The 17,497-nt window shown below is 37.0% G+C and overlaps 3 protein-coding genes across 11 annotated transcripts in view; 1 reads left to right on the top strand and 2 right to left on the bottom strand.

Moving 5' to 3' along the window:
- tanc2b (tetratricopeptide repeat, ankyrin repeat and coiled-coil containing 2b) overlaps positions 1–267 on the bottom strand; it is a 188,437-nt gene extending 188,170 nt beyond the window's left edge. For 4 of the 9 annotated variants that reach the window (XM_083555684.1, XM_083555676.1, XM_083555691.1 and 1 more), the window contains exon 1: positions 1–267. This exon is cut by the window's left edge. The gene's annotated coding sequence lies outside the window, so the exon portion shown is untranslated. The other 5 variants (XM_083555686.1, XM_083555688.1, XM_083555687.1 and 2 more) reach the window with 2 other exon arrangements.
- g6pc3 (glucose-6-phosphatase catalytic subunit 3) overlaps positions 1–17,497 on the top strand; it is a 269,889-nt gene that overhangs the window by 196,280 nt on the left and 56,112 nt on the right. The gene's annotated exons all lie outside the window — the stretch shown is intronic.
- cntd1 (cyclin N-terminal domain containing 1) lies at positions 9,655–17,311 on the bottom strand. Its single transcript, XM_083555774.1, has 7 exons — positions 16,896–17,311; positions 16,571–16,646; positions 16,302–16,482; positions 16,062–16,224; positions 15,793–15,937; positions 14,584–14,680; positions 9,655–9,946 (listed from the first exon to the last, which is right to left on the bottom strand). The coding sequence occupies exons 1-7, from the start codon at positions 17,098–17,100 to the stop codon at positions 9,839–9,841; spliced, it is 975 nt and encodes a 324-aa protein (XP_083411900.1). The 5' UTR covers positions 17,101–17,311; the 3' UTR covers positions 9,655–9,838.

The raw sequence follows: 17,497 nt of genomic DNA, 5'->3' as shown, positions 1-17,497 counted from the left end.
TTTACTATATTTATGCTTCCCCTCGCTGTTCTTCCAGTTCCGGCCAGAGAACGGCTACACTAACATCTGCAGAAACCCTACATCGATTTGCTGTCAGTCCTCCAGATCTTTCTACTCCAGTAAGTCAGAAACGTTTGGTGTATGTGCTTTAATGTTGTCGATCCATTAATAATAAAACTAGAAAACGCAGCCCAGCGGACTCACGGACACAGAAAGCTCTGTATAGACTGTAAAGTTATGAATTATTCATTAGCATGGGCGTGGCTAGAGGATGGGGCGTGATCAAGGTCGAGCTCAATCAGCAGTTCAGTGCGATCAGGGCTAATGGGATTACACATGGACCAGCGCTTAGAGGGATGAAAAGCTCAACAATGATACTTGGTCAATACATTAACATGGCATATAGTATTTTTATTTGGTTGTACTATGGTACTGTGTTGACAAGAGCTTAGCAGCCACTTTATTAGGAACACTTGCTTATTCAGTCAATGCTGGTTACTGTTCACATTAGGATCTGGGGAATTCACTTCTATTCATTATAAGTCTATTTTTATAGCACTTTCAACATTAGACATTGTCACATAGTAGCTTTACAGGCATAAACAGATTATATTAAATATATATATATATATATATATATATATATATATATATATATATATATATATATATATATATATATATGTATATATATATATATATATATATATATATATATATATATATATATATATATGTATATATATATATATATATATATATGTATATATATATATATATATATATATATATATATATATATATATATATACATTACTATATGTTTATATCTAATTAGCAAGCCAGAGACGACGGTGACAAGAAAAAAAACATGAAATCATATGAAGAAAAGTGTTTGCATGTACAGTTTTATGGTTTTCGTTGGGAGTGACAAGGATGGACAGGGTTAGAAAAAAATGTATTAGAGGAACAGCGCATGTAGGACGTTTTGGAGATAAGGCGAGGGAGGCACTATTGAGATGGTTTGGACATGTGCAGAAGAGGGACATGGGGTATATCGGTAGGAGAATGCTGAGGATGGAGCCACCAGGAAGGAGGAAAAGAGGAAGACCAAAGAGGAGTTTGATGTATGTGGTGAGGGAAGACATGCAGGTCATTGGGTTAAAAGAGGCAGATGTAGAGGACAGGGGGGTGTGAAGACAAATGATCTGCTGTGGCAACCCCTAATGGGAGAAGCCAAAAGAAGAAGAAGATGAAGAAGCATGTACAGTTTTATGGACAAATCCCTCTGCACTAGCACACATCTTCTGTACTGAACTGGTCTGTGCTGTAGTTTCACTGTGTCTTTTGTCTCACTGTCTTTTGTTGTTCTTTTTGCACTAAAGTTCTGTGTAGTTGCGATTCAGGTAACTTTTTTTAACTTACGTTGTCTTATGGATCATTGTTTCATTGTACTGTGTACTCTACTCTATATGGTTAATGCTCTGGGTTACTGATTAGAAGGTCGGTGGTTCATGACCAAGTATTGCCAAGATGCCACCCTTGGGCCCTTGAGCAAGGCCCTTAACCCTCTGTGCTCCAGGGGTGCTGTATTATGGGTAACTCTGTGCTCTGACCGCAGCCTCCTAACATCACTGGAATTTGCAAAGAAAGAATTTCACTTTGTTGTAATGTACATATAAATCACTTTTACCTTTGACTTGACTTGAAAGAATCTGGGTGACACCGAATATTCATTTATTATAGTTTACAAAAGTCTATTTTGTTATTGAATGATGGAGATTTCAGTGAAAAATTGTTTTTTTGGTGACAGATGGGCTGTTTTGAGTTTTTTGTTGTTTATTTTCTTCTTACTGCTGTTCTCCTGGGATTTTTCACACATAACAGGTTCACTAAAAATGGAAGGTTGAAGATTGGGGAAAAAAGACAAAGCAATCTTCAAGTGTACAGCTTCAGTGAACCTGTAAAAACGCTGCTGCTCACTAGGTTTTTTTTTTTTTTATTGCTGTTATTTTTTTATTTTTTTTACCACACTATTCTGACTAAACTCAAGAGACTCTTGCAGGTAAAAAACCCAGAGAACATATTTTCTCCTCATTCAGATGTTTGATTTGAACATTAAGTAAAGCTGTGGATCTGAAATAGTCTGGCTGATTGAATAGTTGTATATTTGTACAAAGAATGGTGCATTTATAGAATGTTTATTAGCAGTAATAAATATAATTGTGGATTCAACAGGTATCATCCCCAACCTTTTGAATTAGTAACCAAGCACCTTAACCACTGAGCTACCACCTTCCTTTTCTAACTTACATCAGAAGGTTTCATTGATTCAAACTGTTACTGCTACTACTACTAGTACTACCACTAATAATAACAATAATAATAACAATAATAATAATATTCTTATATTCTTCTAATATTATAAAAAGTCACACTTAATCATGTAAATAATGTAAAATAAAACAGCATTTGTTTTTACATTTTTGCATACATACACTGTATGAAATAGGACTTAATCTAAGCCCGTTCTCAAAGCTACATGTGGTTCAGACTGAACTATACTACTCAGCAGTGTGCATAATGTACTGTGGGTTACCATGGATTCATTGCAAACACAAAGTGTGATTTAGACTCCCCAACAAAAAATCATATATTTTGCTTTAAAACACACAATTACATTTAAACCACAATTTCTATTACAAATGCTAATTACATATTATAAATAAATGACTGTTCTAATATAAGTGACATGCACTTTATTTTTTTCTTTATTGGTAGCGGGCAAATCACTATTTAAATTACATCTGGTTGCCAAGGTTTCACTGCTAGCCAGAAATAATGTCTTACCAATTTTTGACTAAAAATTAAATGCTATAAATAAAATTGTCCTTTCGTCAGTGTCACAGTGAATGAAAAGCATTTAAATGCTTTGTGACCTCTGCTGTCTCCTTGAAGAACTGAAAGTGCTTGATGTAGCTACAGATAGACATGAAAAACGCAGATGCTGCTCTATTTGGGTTCCTAAAACATTTTAGGAATGAATACATGGAGGCAAATAGGCAGGAAAGTGACTTCAGCTGTCAGAGAAATTCCGCTATTGACCTAGTGAAGATTATGAGTTACATAATTCATTCAGTCCATCTGTTCATCCAGTCCCCCTTGTGATACAATCCAGTAGATCCTGGCTCATTAATAAGTACTGGGTACCCCTAGTAATAATCATGGAATTCTAGCCAGTTTGGTAGCATCTGAATGACTGTATCAGTTAGGCCCTGAGAAAGATTACTCATCTCAAAGCACTTCTTTTTACCCTCACTTACTGAATACCTAGTATTTAAAGAAAAATAGAACATAGACTGAAAGTACAAAATTCAGATTTCAGAAAACAGACCTTAGCCTTTCTTTTCAGATGCTTAATTTGGCCACATTCAGAAATTCTGTTATTTATTATAGTTGGAGATGAATTGTCTGGGTTTTTCCTAATATTAAGCTAACCTGTTCTTTGCTTTCTGTGTGCACAGATTTCTGTTCCAGGATGCCACAAATGGAAACTGGCATGGTCTTTTGCTGTTGTGCCCATCTGACTCAATGTTTGACATATTGTGTGCTCTGCTAATTCAGTCATGGTTTAAAAACTGATTATTGTATTTGCCATATCAGAACCACTATATAAGGTCTGCTCATTCATGCAACCTTACTTTGAATGGCATGTTTTGTTTGTGCCAGATGGGCTGTGTTGAGTATTTCAGAAAATGTTGATCCCCAGGGATATTCATGCATAACAGTTGAACCTGAAATACAAACTGAAATTGGACAGCTGATTCAGGGGGGTTGGGATCAAACAGTCTTCAAGTACCCAGTTTCATTGAATCTTTTTGTTAATGCTGTTGCTTTTTTTCTTTCACACCATTTTGTCTAAAATCTAAAGGCTCTTAAGGTAGAAATCCCAGGGAGTAATTAAGGTAATTGAGCATCCAGAAGGTAAAGAAATTAACCAATGTTACTGTACATTTTAACGCAACAGAAAGATATCATGATAAAGACCGATCATATAAGATGATCTAAGATCAATCTTCACACTGGTGTAGTATGTCTTTTTTTCCCCTTTTCAATACAGGTTGCTCTGGTGCTGTGAATGTGCAATTCAACATCAAACAACCCTATTAAAACCACAAAACCCCTTCTCAGAGAATCTTAAGTATTATCTAAATGAATATTTTTAAAGTCTACTACATATTCAAGTTTCCAATTATAGCTTTTTCCACTCCAACCACTAAATATGAGAGGATATCTAGAAAGTGATATACAGAATAGAGGCCTGTTAATATTAATGAGTAAAAAAATGGCTGCTTAAAATATTTTTTTTCCCCGAAAATATCCACTTAGGTATTAAAAGGTATTTTAAATTAACTGAATTCATATGCAAATTTCTGGGTAATGCCTACTGCATTACTATATTTAGCTGCAACGCCTCCTCCTTGGCCACGTAGACAATGTTGGGGGATATAGCTGCAACCAAGGGGGAGGGAGTTACTTATTTATAGCTATGTACTCAATTTGGTCTAATTCAAGTCTTTGTTAGACATAGTACTTTGAATCAGTAAAGGTGATGAAAGATATTTAATATTTAGCTGTTTGAGTAAATGAACTGGTAGTGTGTTTAGGCTTACTTCATTAATGTTAATTAGATGATTATAACCAACTTTTAAAGCTTTAGTCTTAGTAAAGAAGGACATGGGTGAAACCTCTGGGAAACTGGGTCAGTTAAACCAGACCACTTTGTAGTGGCAGTCATGCAGGAGGGTTGTACCTACCAGGATATGCATCAGAATTTCTCATGTAATCTCATGACTCATCTGCTGTGGCATGCTATTATTTTAGTAAATCGCTGAGGCAATGCATTTAGGCTTTAAGCAACTGTAAAGTGTTCTGCATTACTCCCCTATTCATCTCACTCCAGAGGCCCTCAAGCAGTCCAAGTCTTTGATTATTGCCTAACCAGCAGAACTTTGTTGATCCGCCTGTTGGTTTTTGGTCTGTGAGTAAACAGTGAACAGTGATAAAACTGTTCTGGGTTCTAGGTTCTAAATTTAAACTCTTCCTGAAAATGCTTTCATGAAGGGAAAACTTTTTTTCCTGTTATGCATATACTATCACAAACTTCAAGAAACAATGCAGCTCCACCAGGAGCACCTGAACTTTAACCAGTAAAGCAAGTCAATCAGGGTCTCGTTTCTTTTTTTAACCTTGAACTAATGTTCCTCATTGTTATTCTGTTACCCTATTGCTGCTCTTTTGTTGTAATCATTCTATCAGTGTGCACATGTCCTTAGACACCCTTTTTATTTTTTAGAAATAGTAAGTGAAGTATGTTTTGGGAGTAGAATTTATAGCTGCAATCTATAATTATACATTATTGTGTTTAATTGCTTGTTTTGATCTTGAACTTGCACTTGGAACATCATTTCGTTCACACTTGACTACTGATTGTATACCACCTTACTTAGATTACACGAGTTTGCCAAATAAATGTAAGTGTGAATATAATCATATACAGCCTGAAGAACGAACAAACCAAATCCAAATTTGGGGACTTAAATTTAGTGGCTGCTTGGTGTATTGGGATCCGAATGTATGTAAGAAGATATGCAGAGTTGTGGTGTATTTGAAAGTAAAGGGGTTAAATAAAACACGTTCGCAGCCATGTCAGGCTGAGCCGAGGCCTCCGATCCACACGTTCAATACAAATTCGGGCTGGGAAGAGCAAAACCAAATGAGAAGTGCGACAGCAAGTGAGCTACGTGTGCATGTTTAAACACTTTAAATGCTATGGTATTTGGATACAGGCTCAGATCAAAGAGACAATATGTATATAAAAAGTATTTCCAAACTATCACTCAGCATTATTATTATTCACACAGTGCTGGATGTCATGGTTTCTCTTGAACATTTCTTTCCAACATTTGACTGTATTTTGGTTGCAGTTAACCGCCTTTGGAAAATACATTTACAGAGTTGAATAAATCCAAATGGTTTCATGGTAATTATTTTTAAAAGTATTTTAATTAACAGGGATAGGCACATAGCCAGCAGTTGACTAACTAGTATTTAAGTTTCATTGCTTACACCAGGGTGTATGACCTTTGTAGGCATGTTTATAAAATTATATTTTACATCTGAGCACTAACAAATCTTATGCAAAAGAAACGATTTAGAACCATGATGATAAATGAGGCCCCTGTTTTTCCTTGTGCAGTGACCTTGCCCTATAATGCAGTAACCTCTGTCCTATAGATAATATTATGCATGATCTAATCACCCTTTTCTCTTTCTATAGTGGCTTACAAAAAGACACAAGCCTCTCAGGAAAATTTAGTAGTTCCCCACATGCAGCGTTTGGCAGGTGACAAACATCGCTGCCACTCGAGATTGCTGCAAATGTCATTACAACACAGTTGTTGTTTTTTTTCACTTTTTGTGCGAAAGGAAATTACCGCCAATAAAACAATTTTGCATTTCGCTGTTTTGAGCGGTTTCATATCCGCTGATTTATTACCATGGAACAAAACAGCTAAATCTTCACATGCTGTTGTTTCTCAGTGGGTACCTGTAAATTAATACAATTTTTGATCTGGTATATACATAGAAAAACATTGCACATTTAGAAAACTGATATGGGACAGGTAGTCAGTCGATATAATTTTTCATAAAACATATGTTATTAATAAGGTCCGAGACCGAAATGGGATACAATATTTCCAGAGACTGAATACCCACAAACCCTCCATGTCGCATTAACATGGCAACTGTGTAAACCTAGCAACCAGTTGCCAGGGAGAGGCAAGAGGCAGACCCCTGAAGAGCTGACTCGCTTATTTGGCAAGTGAGCCGTGCGAAAAAAAAAAAACAAGAAAAAAAAAACAGAATTCCCCCGTGACTCGGCAAAGGCCCTGGTTGCCATGGTAACCGCATGGAAGTGATGGAGCATTTTTATTTTTTCCTGCGCCATGCTTATGGGATTCCAATGCTATAGCACCCATGCAAAGACAAACCGAGCTCACTTTGTTTGACGCAGCCTCTGTTGCGGCCTATATTGTCTAAGACATTACAGACAGAAAAATTGGTCATTAGTTACGTTTATCTTAAGAGAGCTGCTGGTCTATACAGATGTCCCATTTATGCATAAATTCTCATGCATCAAGTAATACTATACCATGTATAAACCAGTATTAAAAAGTCTTCATCCAAAGACAAGTATTTCATTCATTCAAGTATGATCTCTCTTATCCCAGAGACACTGCTCATTAGTGTAAACACTCCCTGAATGGGATGTCTAGTCCACCTTCTTGCACCGTGCACGCACACATTATGGGAGACAGAAGAAAACCAGAGAACCAGGGAAACCGCATAGACACAGGGAGACTGACTCTCTGGGGCACTGTTTCCATGGTAACCAAGAGACAATGTAGGTAGTCAAGAAGCTAGTAGACAAATGTAGGCTACACCTGAGAGTTTATGAACTCTCATTTCAAACATTTTATAATCTTTTAATCAAAATTTTTAAATGTTAAATTATTTATCAAATCTTTTTCATTTAATAACACTGTCAGTACCAAACCACTAGCTATATGTAAATGGCAACTTTTAAAGTATAAGACTCCTAAATGATGGTTTTTGCACAGTGACGTCTAACCTTTCTGCCTGAATTAATGTTTTAGGTTTTTATACTTATTGAAATCATTTTTCACATGATTTTTTTTTTCTTTCTATATAATTAAATTGTCTGACAGCTAGTATAAATTCACTGCTTCACACATACCACTTTAAAACTTTATAGGAAGGGCAGCCTGTGTCTGCATTGTTCATCACGCTTGGTGAAATTCAGTATGTTAGCAAATCAAATCAAATATCGCTTTGGTGATTACTTTTGGAAGCATAGCTTCACTGGGACTAAACGAGTGAATTGGAGAGTAGGTTTACATAGTAAAAAATAACTCAGTGTTTACTGGACTTTTCTTCATTGGCTTTGTTTGTTCTGCCTGAGTGCATGGCCTCTCCATTTGCTGATTTGGAGATCTCTCAAAAGGGGCTAAATGACAATGAGTGAAATTGAAATGAACAAGTATGACAGACATATCAACACCAGTCAGAGTGGAAGTGTACACAGAGCTGCAGGAGTTAGTTAATAGAATAGCTTGACATTAATATATCAAGTTATATCAAGATATTAATATTTACTTTATAAGTAAAAAAATATATTGACCAGAAAAATCACCAAATTGTATAAAGTGTTAGGTGATTCATTCTGAAATCATTTTACTATTCATAGGTCTAGCTTCATTCTCACTGCCTTAAACTTTAGCTATCTATTTAGCAGCTTAGCGCCTTAATATGGCATAACAGACACTGCTAATTTTCTGAGCCTGATTCTAGGTAAATCTTTTGATGCTTTTATTTATGAGGAGATAATAAGAATTAAACAGGAGACCAGACCAACAGATAAAATAGAACACTTTTACACACACACACACACACACACACACACACACACACACACCACACACACACACACACACACACACACACACACACACAGATCCATTATTTTACCTTTTTAAATACCACAAGTCTAATTGTCAGGATGAACAAAGATCTGTAGTTGGATGAAAGTGAGAATAAATAGTAAAAAAAAAAAAAGTAATGCTAAAATATATATAATGTATATGAATAGTAATGAATAGTAAAGTGATGGAAATCACTGAATGATAGTCAACCTTTTAAGTAGCATTATTAAAAAAGAAAGTTTTTACATTTTGTTTCATTAAGCATGTTGATTACATAAAAGAGTTACATAATTCCCTCATCATTTATATAACTATGAACTGAAAATTTGCTAGTTAGTCAGCCAACATAGCTAGCGATAAATCAACAGGTAATGTTGGCTAGCATCAATGAATCATTTCCACACACTCTCTATACTTTTGTGTTTCAACTTCAGTTTTCCCGGATTCATTCACATTTGCGTATGTGTTTTAAAGCGCAATTGTACAGTTTATTATGGAGGGACAAAATAAAGTGAGTATTAAGTCTAATACCTTTTCATGAGGAACTACATAACGAAAAACCAAGCAGACTTCAAGCTGTAGACAGATGGCCCATGAACTGATTTTCGTTCTGTGGTTTTGCATGTCTGTTAGCTGTGGGTTTTGTACTTGTTAAACATGTCTATTCTTTGTGCAGGTGGTAAAGTGAAAATAAGTTTAAATATAGCTTTGGCTAACTTTGAGGTAATATATCGTCACAGCCTACACCAACCAATTTAACACAACCTACACATTTTGCATTGTGTGGGTCATTAAACATGTCAGTTCTAATGCAGACTAATACATCATGCTACTGCTAAATTAAAACATTGGTTTGAAAAAGAAAAAAAAAAATCATGGACACTGACCCCTTTGGCACTCTGGCTGGACATCAAGCTCAGAGAGCTGGAGTCAGGAAGTGAACCCAGGAAGGAGTTACCATGACAACAGTACTGTCCACTGATATCAAATCGTGCGACTAAAAATCCACCTGCTACTTTATTCTGCATGTAATCGGAAACTGTAGTAATGCAGTGCAAAATTATTAAATGAAGTACATGAAATCATATTTGCTTATCAAATGTTTTAGTTTTATTTATGAATATTTAGTTAACGTTCTGCCCATTACTACATTTTTGAACTATGTTTTAGCTGCTTTTTATACAATACTAGAGAATATTTACTTTCTTACATTCTGAATTTGCCAAAGCTCTGTTGTAGTGCATTTCTTATACTACTAATCATATGCTTCCTTATGATAACTTTGCTTTGCCCTTGGTGATGTGCACAAGGATCACATGAGCAAATTCCATGATGCTCTTGGCCGAGATTCCGGTGATCAGACTGAGCTGCTCCACTACCTAGAGTATAAATGCACATACACATTGCAAATTATACATTTAGTCTACAGTCTATATATAAGCCTAATACTAATACTATACAAAATGCTTAACGTAATGCTGCATGGTGTTAATATTGTAGAATCAAGTATCAAAGTCTCTGTACTGTTGTACTGTACTGTAGCACTGGTAAGCAGAATGTTATAGACGCCTTATGGCGAAAAATGTCATACATAAGTCATGATCATACAGGTGTTTTAAGCACATTCAGTTAAGCAGCATTTCAGATCTATAAACAGGAACGATGAATAACAGCTTTCTATCAATGGCCACTTTCAAATCTTTCCTTGTTCATTTTCATTACTTTCACACCAAAAATGTTTTAATAATTAGTGTGGGTTTGCAAGTGAACTAATCAACTGCTAATCAATTATTCATGTACTAACTAAGATTAAGAGTCTATGAAACTGTAGCTCCAGTTAGTTAAAAAAATTATATACCTCTTTTCTCAGAACCATTCACAAATTTTTTTTATTAAATTGTTTACAATTATTTCCTAAGTCCTCTTCTTCTTCTTCTTCTTCTTCTTCTTCTTCTTCTTCTTCTTCTTCTTCTTCTAATTATTATTATTATTATTATTTTTATTTTTTATTATTATTATTATTATTATTATTATTATTATTATTATTATTATTATTTCGGCTGCTCCCATTAGGGTTTGCCACAGTGGGTCATCCGTTTCCATACCCCCCTGTCCTCTACATCTGCCTCTTTCAAACCAACTACCTGCATGTCTTCCTTCACCACATCCATAAACCTCCTCCTTGGTCTTCCTCTTTAGCTCCTTACTGGTGGCTCCATCCTCAGCATTCTCCTACCAGTGTACCCCATGTACCTCCTCTGCACATGTCCAAACCATCTCAATCATGTCTCTCTCACCGTGTCTCCAAAATATCCCACATGCACTGTCCCCTTCTAATAAACTCATTTCTAATCCTGTCCATCCTCGTCACTCCCAACGATAACCTCAACATCTTCAGCTCTGCTACCTCCAGCTCCACCTCCTGTCTTTTACTCAATGCACTGTCTCTAAACCATTCAACATCGCAGGTCTCACCACAGTCCTATAAACTTTCCCTTTCACTCTTCTATCACAAATTACTTCTGCCACTCTTCTCCACCCACTCCACCCTGCCTGCACTCTTTTCTTCACTTCTCTAAGACACTCTCCATTACTTTGCACTGTTGACCCCAGGTACCTAAACTCATCCACCTTCTCTATCTCTTCTTCCCTCTGCAACCTCCCTCTCATTCACACATGTACTCTGTCTTACTCCTATTGGCTTTCATTCTCCTTCTCTCCAGCGCGTACCTCCACCTCTCCAGGCGCTTCTCAACCTGCTCCCTACTCTCACCACAAATAACAATATCATCCGCAAACATCATAGTCCATGGAGACTTCTTTCTGATCTCGTCTGTCAACCTGTCCATCAGCACTGAAAACAGGAAAGGGCTCAGAACCAATCCTTGATGCAGTCCAACCTTCACCTTAGTATGTCATTCCTACTGCACATTTCACTGCTGTCACACTGTCCTCATACATGTCCTGCACCACCCTCATATACTTCTCTGACACACCTGACTTACTCATACAATACCACAACTCCTCTCTCGGCACTCTGTCGTACGCCTTCTCTAGATCCACAAACACACAATGCAACTCCTTCTGACCTTCTCTATACTTCTCTATCAACATTCTCAAATCAAATAATGCGTCTGTGGTGCTCTTCCTCGGTATAAAACCATACTGTTGCTCACTGATGGTCAGCCTCAGCCTGGCTTCCACTACTCTTTTCTATAACTTCATGGTGTGACTGATCAACTTTCTTCCCCTGTAGTTACTGCAGGTCTGCACATCTCCCTTATTCTTTAAAATTGGTACAAGTACACTCCTTCTCCATTCCTCAGGCATCCGCTCACTTTCCAAAATCTTGTTGAACAACCTTGTTAAAAACTACACTGCCATCTCACCTAAACATCTCCATGCTTCTACTGGTATGTCATCTGGTCCAACCAACTTTCCACTGTTCATCCTCCTAATCGCTGCTCTCACTACCTCCTTACTAATTCTATTCACTTCCTGCTTCACCATCTTCACACCATTAAACTTCTCTCTCTCTCATTTTCCTCATTCATTAGCTGCTCAAAGTACAAACACACCTCCATCTTCTCAACACACTCTCCTCACTAGTCAACACATTTCCATCTCCATCCTTTATTGCTCTAACTTGCAGCACATCCTTCCCAGCTCGGTTTCTCTACCTGGCCAATCGGTATAAATCCTTTTCTCCTTCCTTAGCGTCCAAATTCTCATACAGCTTCTAATATGCCTTTTCCTTGGTTTTTGCCACATCTCTCTTCACCTGCTGCCGCATCTCCTTGTACTCCTGCCTACTTTTCTCATCTCTCTGCCGATCCCAATTCTGGGTCACCAACCTCATTCTCCTTATGCTCTCCTGCACTTCCACATTCCACCACCACGTCTCTTTGTCTTCCTTTCTATTTCCAGATGTCACACCAAGTACCTTTCTAGCTGTCTTTCTACCCTTATCATTTTTGCAGTAGATGACCAATCATCCAGCATCTCTTCACCACCACCGAGCCCCTGTCTGACCTTTTCCCTGAACCTCACACTACAGTCTTCCTCCTTCAGTTTCCACCATCTTATTCTTCTTTCAGTCTTCACACTCCTCCTCTTCTTTTTTACCTCCAAAACCATCCTACAGACCACCATCCTATGCTATCTAGCTACACTGTCCCCTGCCACCACCTTACAGTCTCCAATCTCCTTTAGGTTGCATCTCCTGAATAGAATATATTATATCTGTGTGCTCCTCCTTCTTCCTAAAATAAATGTTTTTTAAAAAATCGTAATTATTGCTCATATTATTGCAGTTCTGCTAGAGGTGCAACCTGGGCTGCGCATTTGGGACTGTAGCCCTGAAGATGCCTACATGAATAATTCTCCACTGGGACTCCAAGTCTTGGAGTCAGTAACAGACTAAAGCTGTGTTGTAACTTTGCATTTCCATAAAGAAGACAAGACCAATTAGACAGGTCTTACCGGAAAAAATGTGGAAATACTCATGTCTTATTTTCTGAAAAGGCTCAATTCTGCCAAATCAGTAACAATCAGTTAGTGTGAGAGGAAAATGGATTTGTGCCAAAAAATAAATCCTCTCATGCTGAGAGTTAAAAAAGATGAGCGAAGCATAATGATCACAAAAGTACTCTCCATGGCAATGTAGCAGCTACAAGGATACAGTTATAACTCAGTTGTGCCTTCCTTTGTCTAGCGACACTAAACTGGCCTGGTTCTGTTTTAGATAACCAAAAAAGGTGTATTTTTTTTATTAACCTGGTAGTCCTACTACAGAGATAACACCCAAAGACATGTGTTTATGATCAATTTAACTTTTTGTCCTAAACATGTCAGTGTATCATGTTATACACTGACTGTTAAGTTGCCACAGCTTCCATAGAAGTAAATGTTAGGCTGCTAGTTGAGGTGATAATGTTGAGCTGGAGAATGTTCATAATTTCTTGCGTCTACTGAAACAAATACAGATGTGCCAGACAGAACAGAGGAGGAAGAGAAAAATCTGGGCTCAGCCGAAGATGATTAACAATCCAGCTAACGCCTCTGCCATTGGCACAAAAATAATTCTATAGAAGTGTGAAGCTCCTTGAATCATTATATAGATCTATATACCAATCCAGACCTAACACAAAATATGGATAAGATAAGATAAGATAAGATAAGATAAGATAAGATAAGATAAGATAAGATAAGATAAGATAAGATAAGATATACCTTTATTCGTCCCACAGTGGGGAAATTACTTAACAGTTCTTAACAAGAAGAATATATGCTAGGAAGTGGGATAGAGCAAAATTATGAATTGGCTGGGGGGTCCCTGAGTGCTACATTTCAAGATACCACCTAAAATGAAGGCTAGAAAGGGTTATTTTCATGTGTGTGTGTGTGTGTGTGTGTGTGTGTGTGTGTGTGTGTGTGTGTGTGTGTGTGTGTAATAATTTTAACATAAGTCTTTTTTTTTTATGTTTCTGTTTCTTAAACACAGGATTACAGCCATGTAAACAAAAATCACTTTTTGTTCCGATCCTATTCTTTGTTCTTGAACCTCGAAACCCAAAACTGTTCCAGCATGACAATGCTCCTGTGTAAAAAAATAAGTTAAGATGTGGCTAACATGGCATAGATCTTAAATGCCTACAAAGGTTTGAACTCAACTCTATAGAACATCTTTGGAATGAAATGGAACGCTGACTGCCCCCCAGGCCTTTTTGAACAAACATGTACACAATGAATATTTTAAATACAAATACCTCATCTAAAGTAAAATATACTTCACTCTTCTACCAAAAGTATAAAATTATTAAAAGTTTTTTTTTTTATAATTTTTTCAAGTGAGTTAGCTAGCATCAAAAGAGTATACAAGTAACTTGAAACACTCTATAGGCATTTTGTAAAATAATATTTTGTCCTGCATAATTTCAGCAAGAAAACAGCAAACATCCTTTTTAACTGCTGATCTAAAGAACATGCTCTGGTTGGAAGTGCAGCACTGACTTACCTTCTCCCAAGTAGATATTTGGTAGATGAAAGCAGCCACAGCAATCACTCCAACCCCTAAAAGCATGCAGTCTTCAGTCACAGACACAAACTTGGCCCTAATACACACGAGGAAACAAACAGTGAGGTAATTAGTAGCACCTTTGCTGTAGTGATGAGACCATACTTAAAATATTTGAAACATGCGGCAAACCAAAAAAAACAAACCAAAAAAAAAAAACAATAGCAGGGTGTATTTGTGCAGTGGAAGAGTAGGTGTAACAACTCCAGCTGTAAAATGTACACTCCTGAGACATACGTTCGTGTACACCTACCTATGAACTTTGTATGTGCTTTTTTATGTGCATCTCATTCCACATTTAGTCCCCATTTGCTCTGATAATACCCTCCATTTTTCTCTGAAGATGTTACATTGGATTTTGGAGTGTGGTTGTGGAGATCTGTGCTCATTCAGTCACAACGGTGTTAGTAAAGCCAAGTACTGATCTACAGTATGGGGGTGCAGTCAACATTCCTGTTCTACCCAAATGTGTCATGGAGGGCTGAGAGCTTTCACTCTGACCCATGTAAACCTGTGGAAAAGGTGTAAACCCGGGGTGCCCAACACATCGATCGGATCTACCAGTCGTTCACAAAGGTAATGTGGGTATATTGCATGACATTAAAAAATAGATAATTATTTATGCATTTTTATATTAGGTAGATCATTTTGACTTGGTCATTTTATTAGTAGCTTACATGCTGAAAAGGTGTGTGCACCCCTGGTGTAAACCATATTTCAATTAGTTCACTTTGTGCACAGGGGCATTGTCATCCTAGAACAGGTTTGGGTCTCCTAGTTCAAGTGAAGGGTAAATTTGATTATAGCCATGACCCTGATTATGGCTGAGGGCTGTGATTAGAGACTGATTGCATTTTAATATGGCATGACTGCAACATGCTGATGACTACAATGGCTTCTGATATAAAACCGGAATTTACAATAAAAAAAAAGGCTGATTTTTCTTACTAAAAATATTACTTGACTTAAGTGCAATGCAATAACGGTTTTACTTTTCAGTGTGTAAATTTTTCTGCATGTCACAAATAAAAGGTAATAAAATGTGTGTGGTGTAGTTCAATTTTTCTGTGATGTGAATGCAGCTCACTCTATGACAGAACCTTCAACACATACTCACACACACCACACACACACAATTGCTGTACTTACTGCTGATCTGTAGAGGGGCTGAGACATCCAGTCACTGCTATAAGTAATGAGCTGTAGATTGACTCCCGTTGCAAGTAAACGAATCGAAGAACATACCTGCACAGGTGATGCAGGTGTGCAACCGCCGTAGCCGGATTATTGTGGCCTAGTGAAAATACAGGAGGCCTTTTTTAAATACCATAGAAAACATATGACAAGCTGAAATGATCACAGTGAGCTCACATTTAAAAGAAAGTCCAGCGTGATAGTTAGATACAAGACACCTTTACCAAGAACTTCTAGGAGAGTCTCTGCATATAACAGAGGATTTGGTACATTCACACTGAAGTCCAACGTTTTCAAGATCAGAAGCTCGGATTCTAATATTTTATCTTTGGGACAGTCAGTACCAACCAACTGAAGGTATCTCAAAGCAGAATTGTTGTCAATCACCTAAATTCAACATGGAAATTCATTATAACATTTGAACACAAAAACTGATTATATCCAACTTGTCTTTATATTCTTACGTTGGTATGCAGGGTTACTTTGCTTGCAATTTGCATGCTTGAAATAATAAAGAGACAGAATTTATCTCTTAGAATCTGAAAGATGAGTTCTTCCTCAGTTCCTTTGGCTGCACTCACGCTGGCACCACATACCTCGCTCTGCTGCTGGGATAATAAATTCTCAATGTGCTTTAGCATAAATCTGAGGAAAGAAAATCCAAATTGTTGAAAAAGATTTAAGGCTGAGGAAGTCAAAATTCTAGATGTTTGTATATTGAGTGGTGACTTGCCTGTCTAGTAGTTCAATGGCATGATAAGCCACTAAAGGGTCAAGTCTAAACTCTTTACAAATAAAGAATGCATGTTCTGTAAGTGCAAAGGAAAAATAGAAATGATTGCAGGAGAGACATTTCGATTCGAGCAGTTATAAAAGGCATTATAACACTACAGTTGTGGGTTTGGCACATGTTTAGCCAAGTTAATTGCATGCGTACTCGATGAAAAGAAATGACTGACAGCAAAGTTGGGATTAAAATGAAAGTTAAAAACTACACCACACAAATATTTCGAGAATATCATACTTTGGGGTAACCAAGTGAGGTTTATTTGACCCACCGACTACTCTTCTGTCTTTAAAACTTCCACACACACTTCCACAAACATTCCTCACGTGCGACTTGTTCTGCTTGTTTAGCGTGATCAGGATGTCTGATAAAAGCTCAAAAGAAGCTTCACCGTATCGTATGTTTTTTGTCTGATGGTTTATTGATGGCGATGTTGGCCTTTTGGCCAATGTGGGCTTGAGTTTGAGGTTGTCCATAACTGCAGTAAGGATGGTTTTTGCGATTTTTTAAAGCATGAATAACTTTACCCAAACAGCACACTAGAGGGCGACCTTTTCAAACACGATTTAACCGGATCCTTCCGGTTTTCTGACAACCGCGGTTTCAAATGGGACGCATTCGCGCATGTACACAAATAAATACATTAAATCAATACAACGTACGTGAACACATCCGAGTGAAAAAATTTATATATATATATATATATATATATATATATATATATATATATATATATATATATATATATATATATATATATTTAAAAAAACCAACACATTTTTATTATATTAACTTAATGCGAGCTAGTATTTTGGCATATGCGTTTTTAAAGCGCAGCTTCATTTTATGTGGACCACTTGCGCATCACTTGCG

This window comes from Silurus aristotelis (assembly GCF_946808225.1).
Source record: "Silurus aristotelis genome assembly, chromosome: 12".
NCBI classification, from domain to species: Eukaryota; Metazoa; Chordata; class Actinopteri; order Siluriformes; family Siluridae; genus Silurus; species Silurus aristotelis.
The sequence above is the reverse complement of the archived record's forward strand: the minus strand, read 5'-3'. Positions and strand labels throughout refer to the sequence as shown.

Excerpts from the sequence above, each read along its gene's own strand:
- cntd1 (XM_083555774.1), bottom strand. The coding sequence starts at position 17,100 with ATGGACAACCTCAAACTCAAGCCCACATTGGCCAAAAGGCCAACATCG. Across the intron at positions 16,647-16,895 it reads TAAAGACAGAAGAGTAGTCG|AACATGCATTCTTTATTTGT; the intron begins GTGGGTCAAATA and ends TTGCACTTACAG. Across the intron at positions 16,483-16,570 it reads GCCATTGAACTACTAGACAG|ATTTATGCTAAAGCACATTG; the intron begins GCAAGTCACCAC and ends TTCTTTCCTCAG.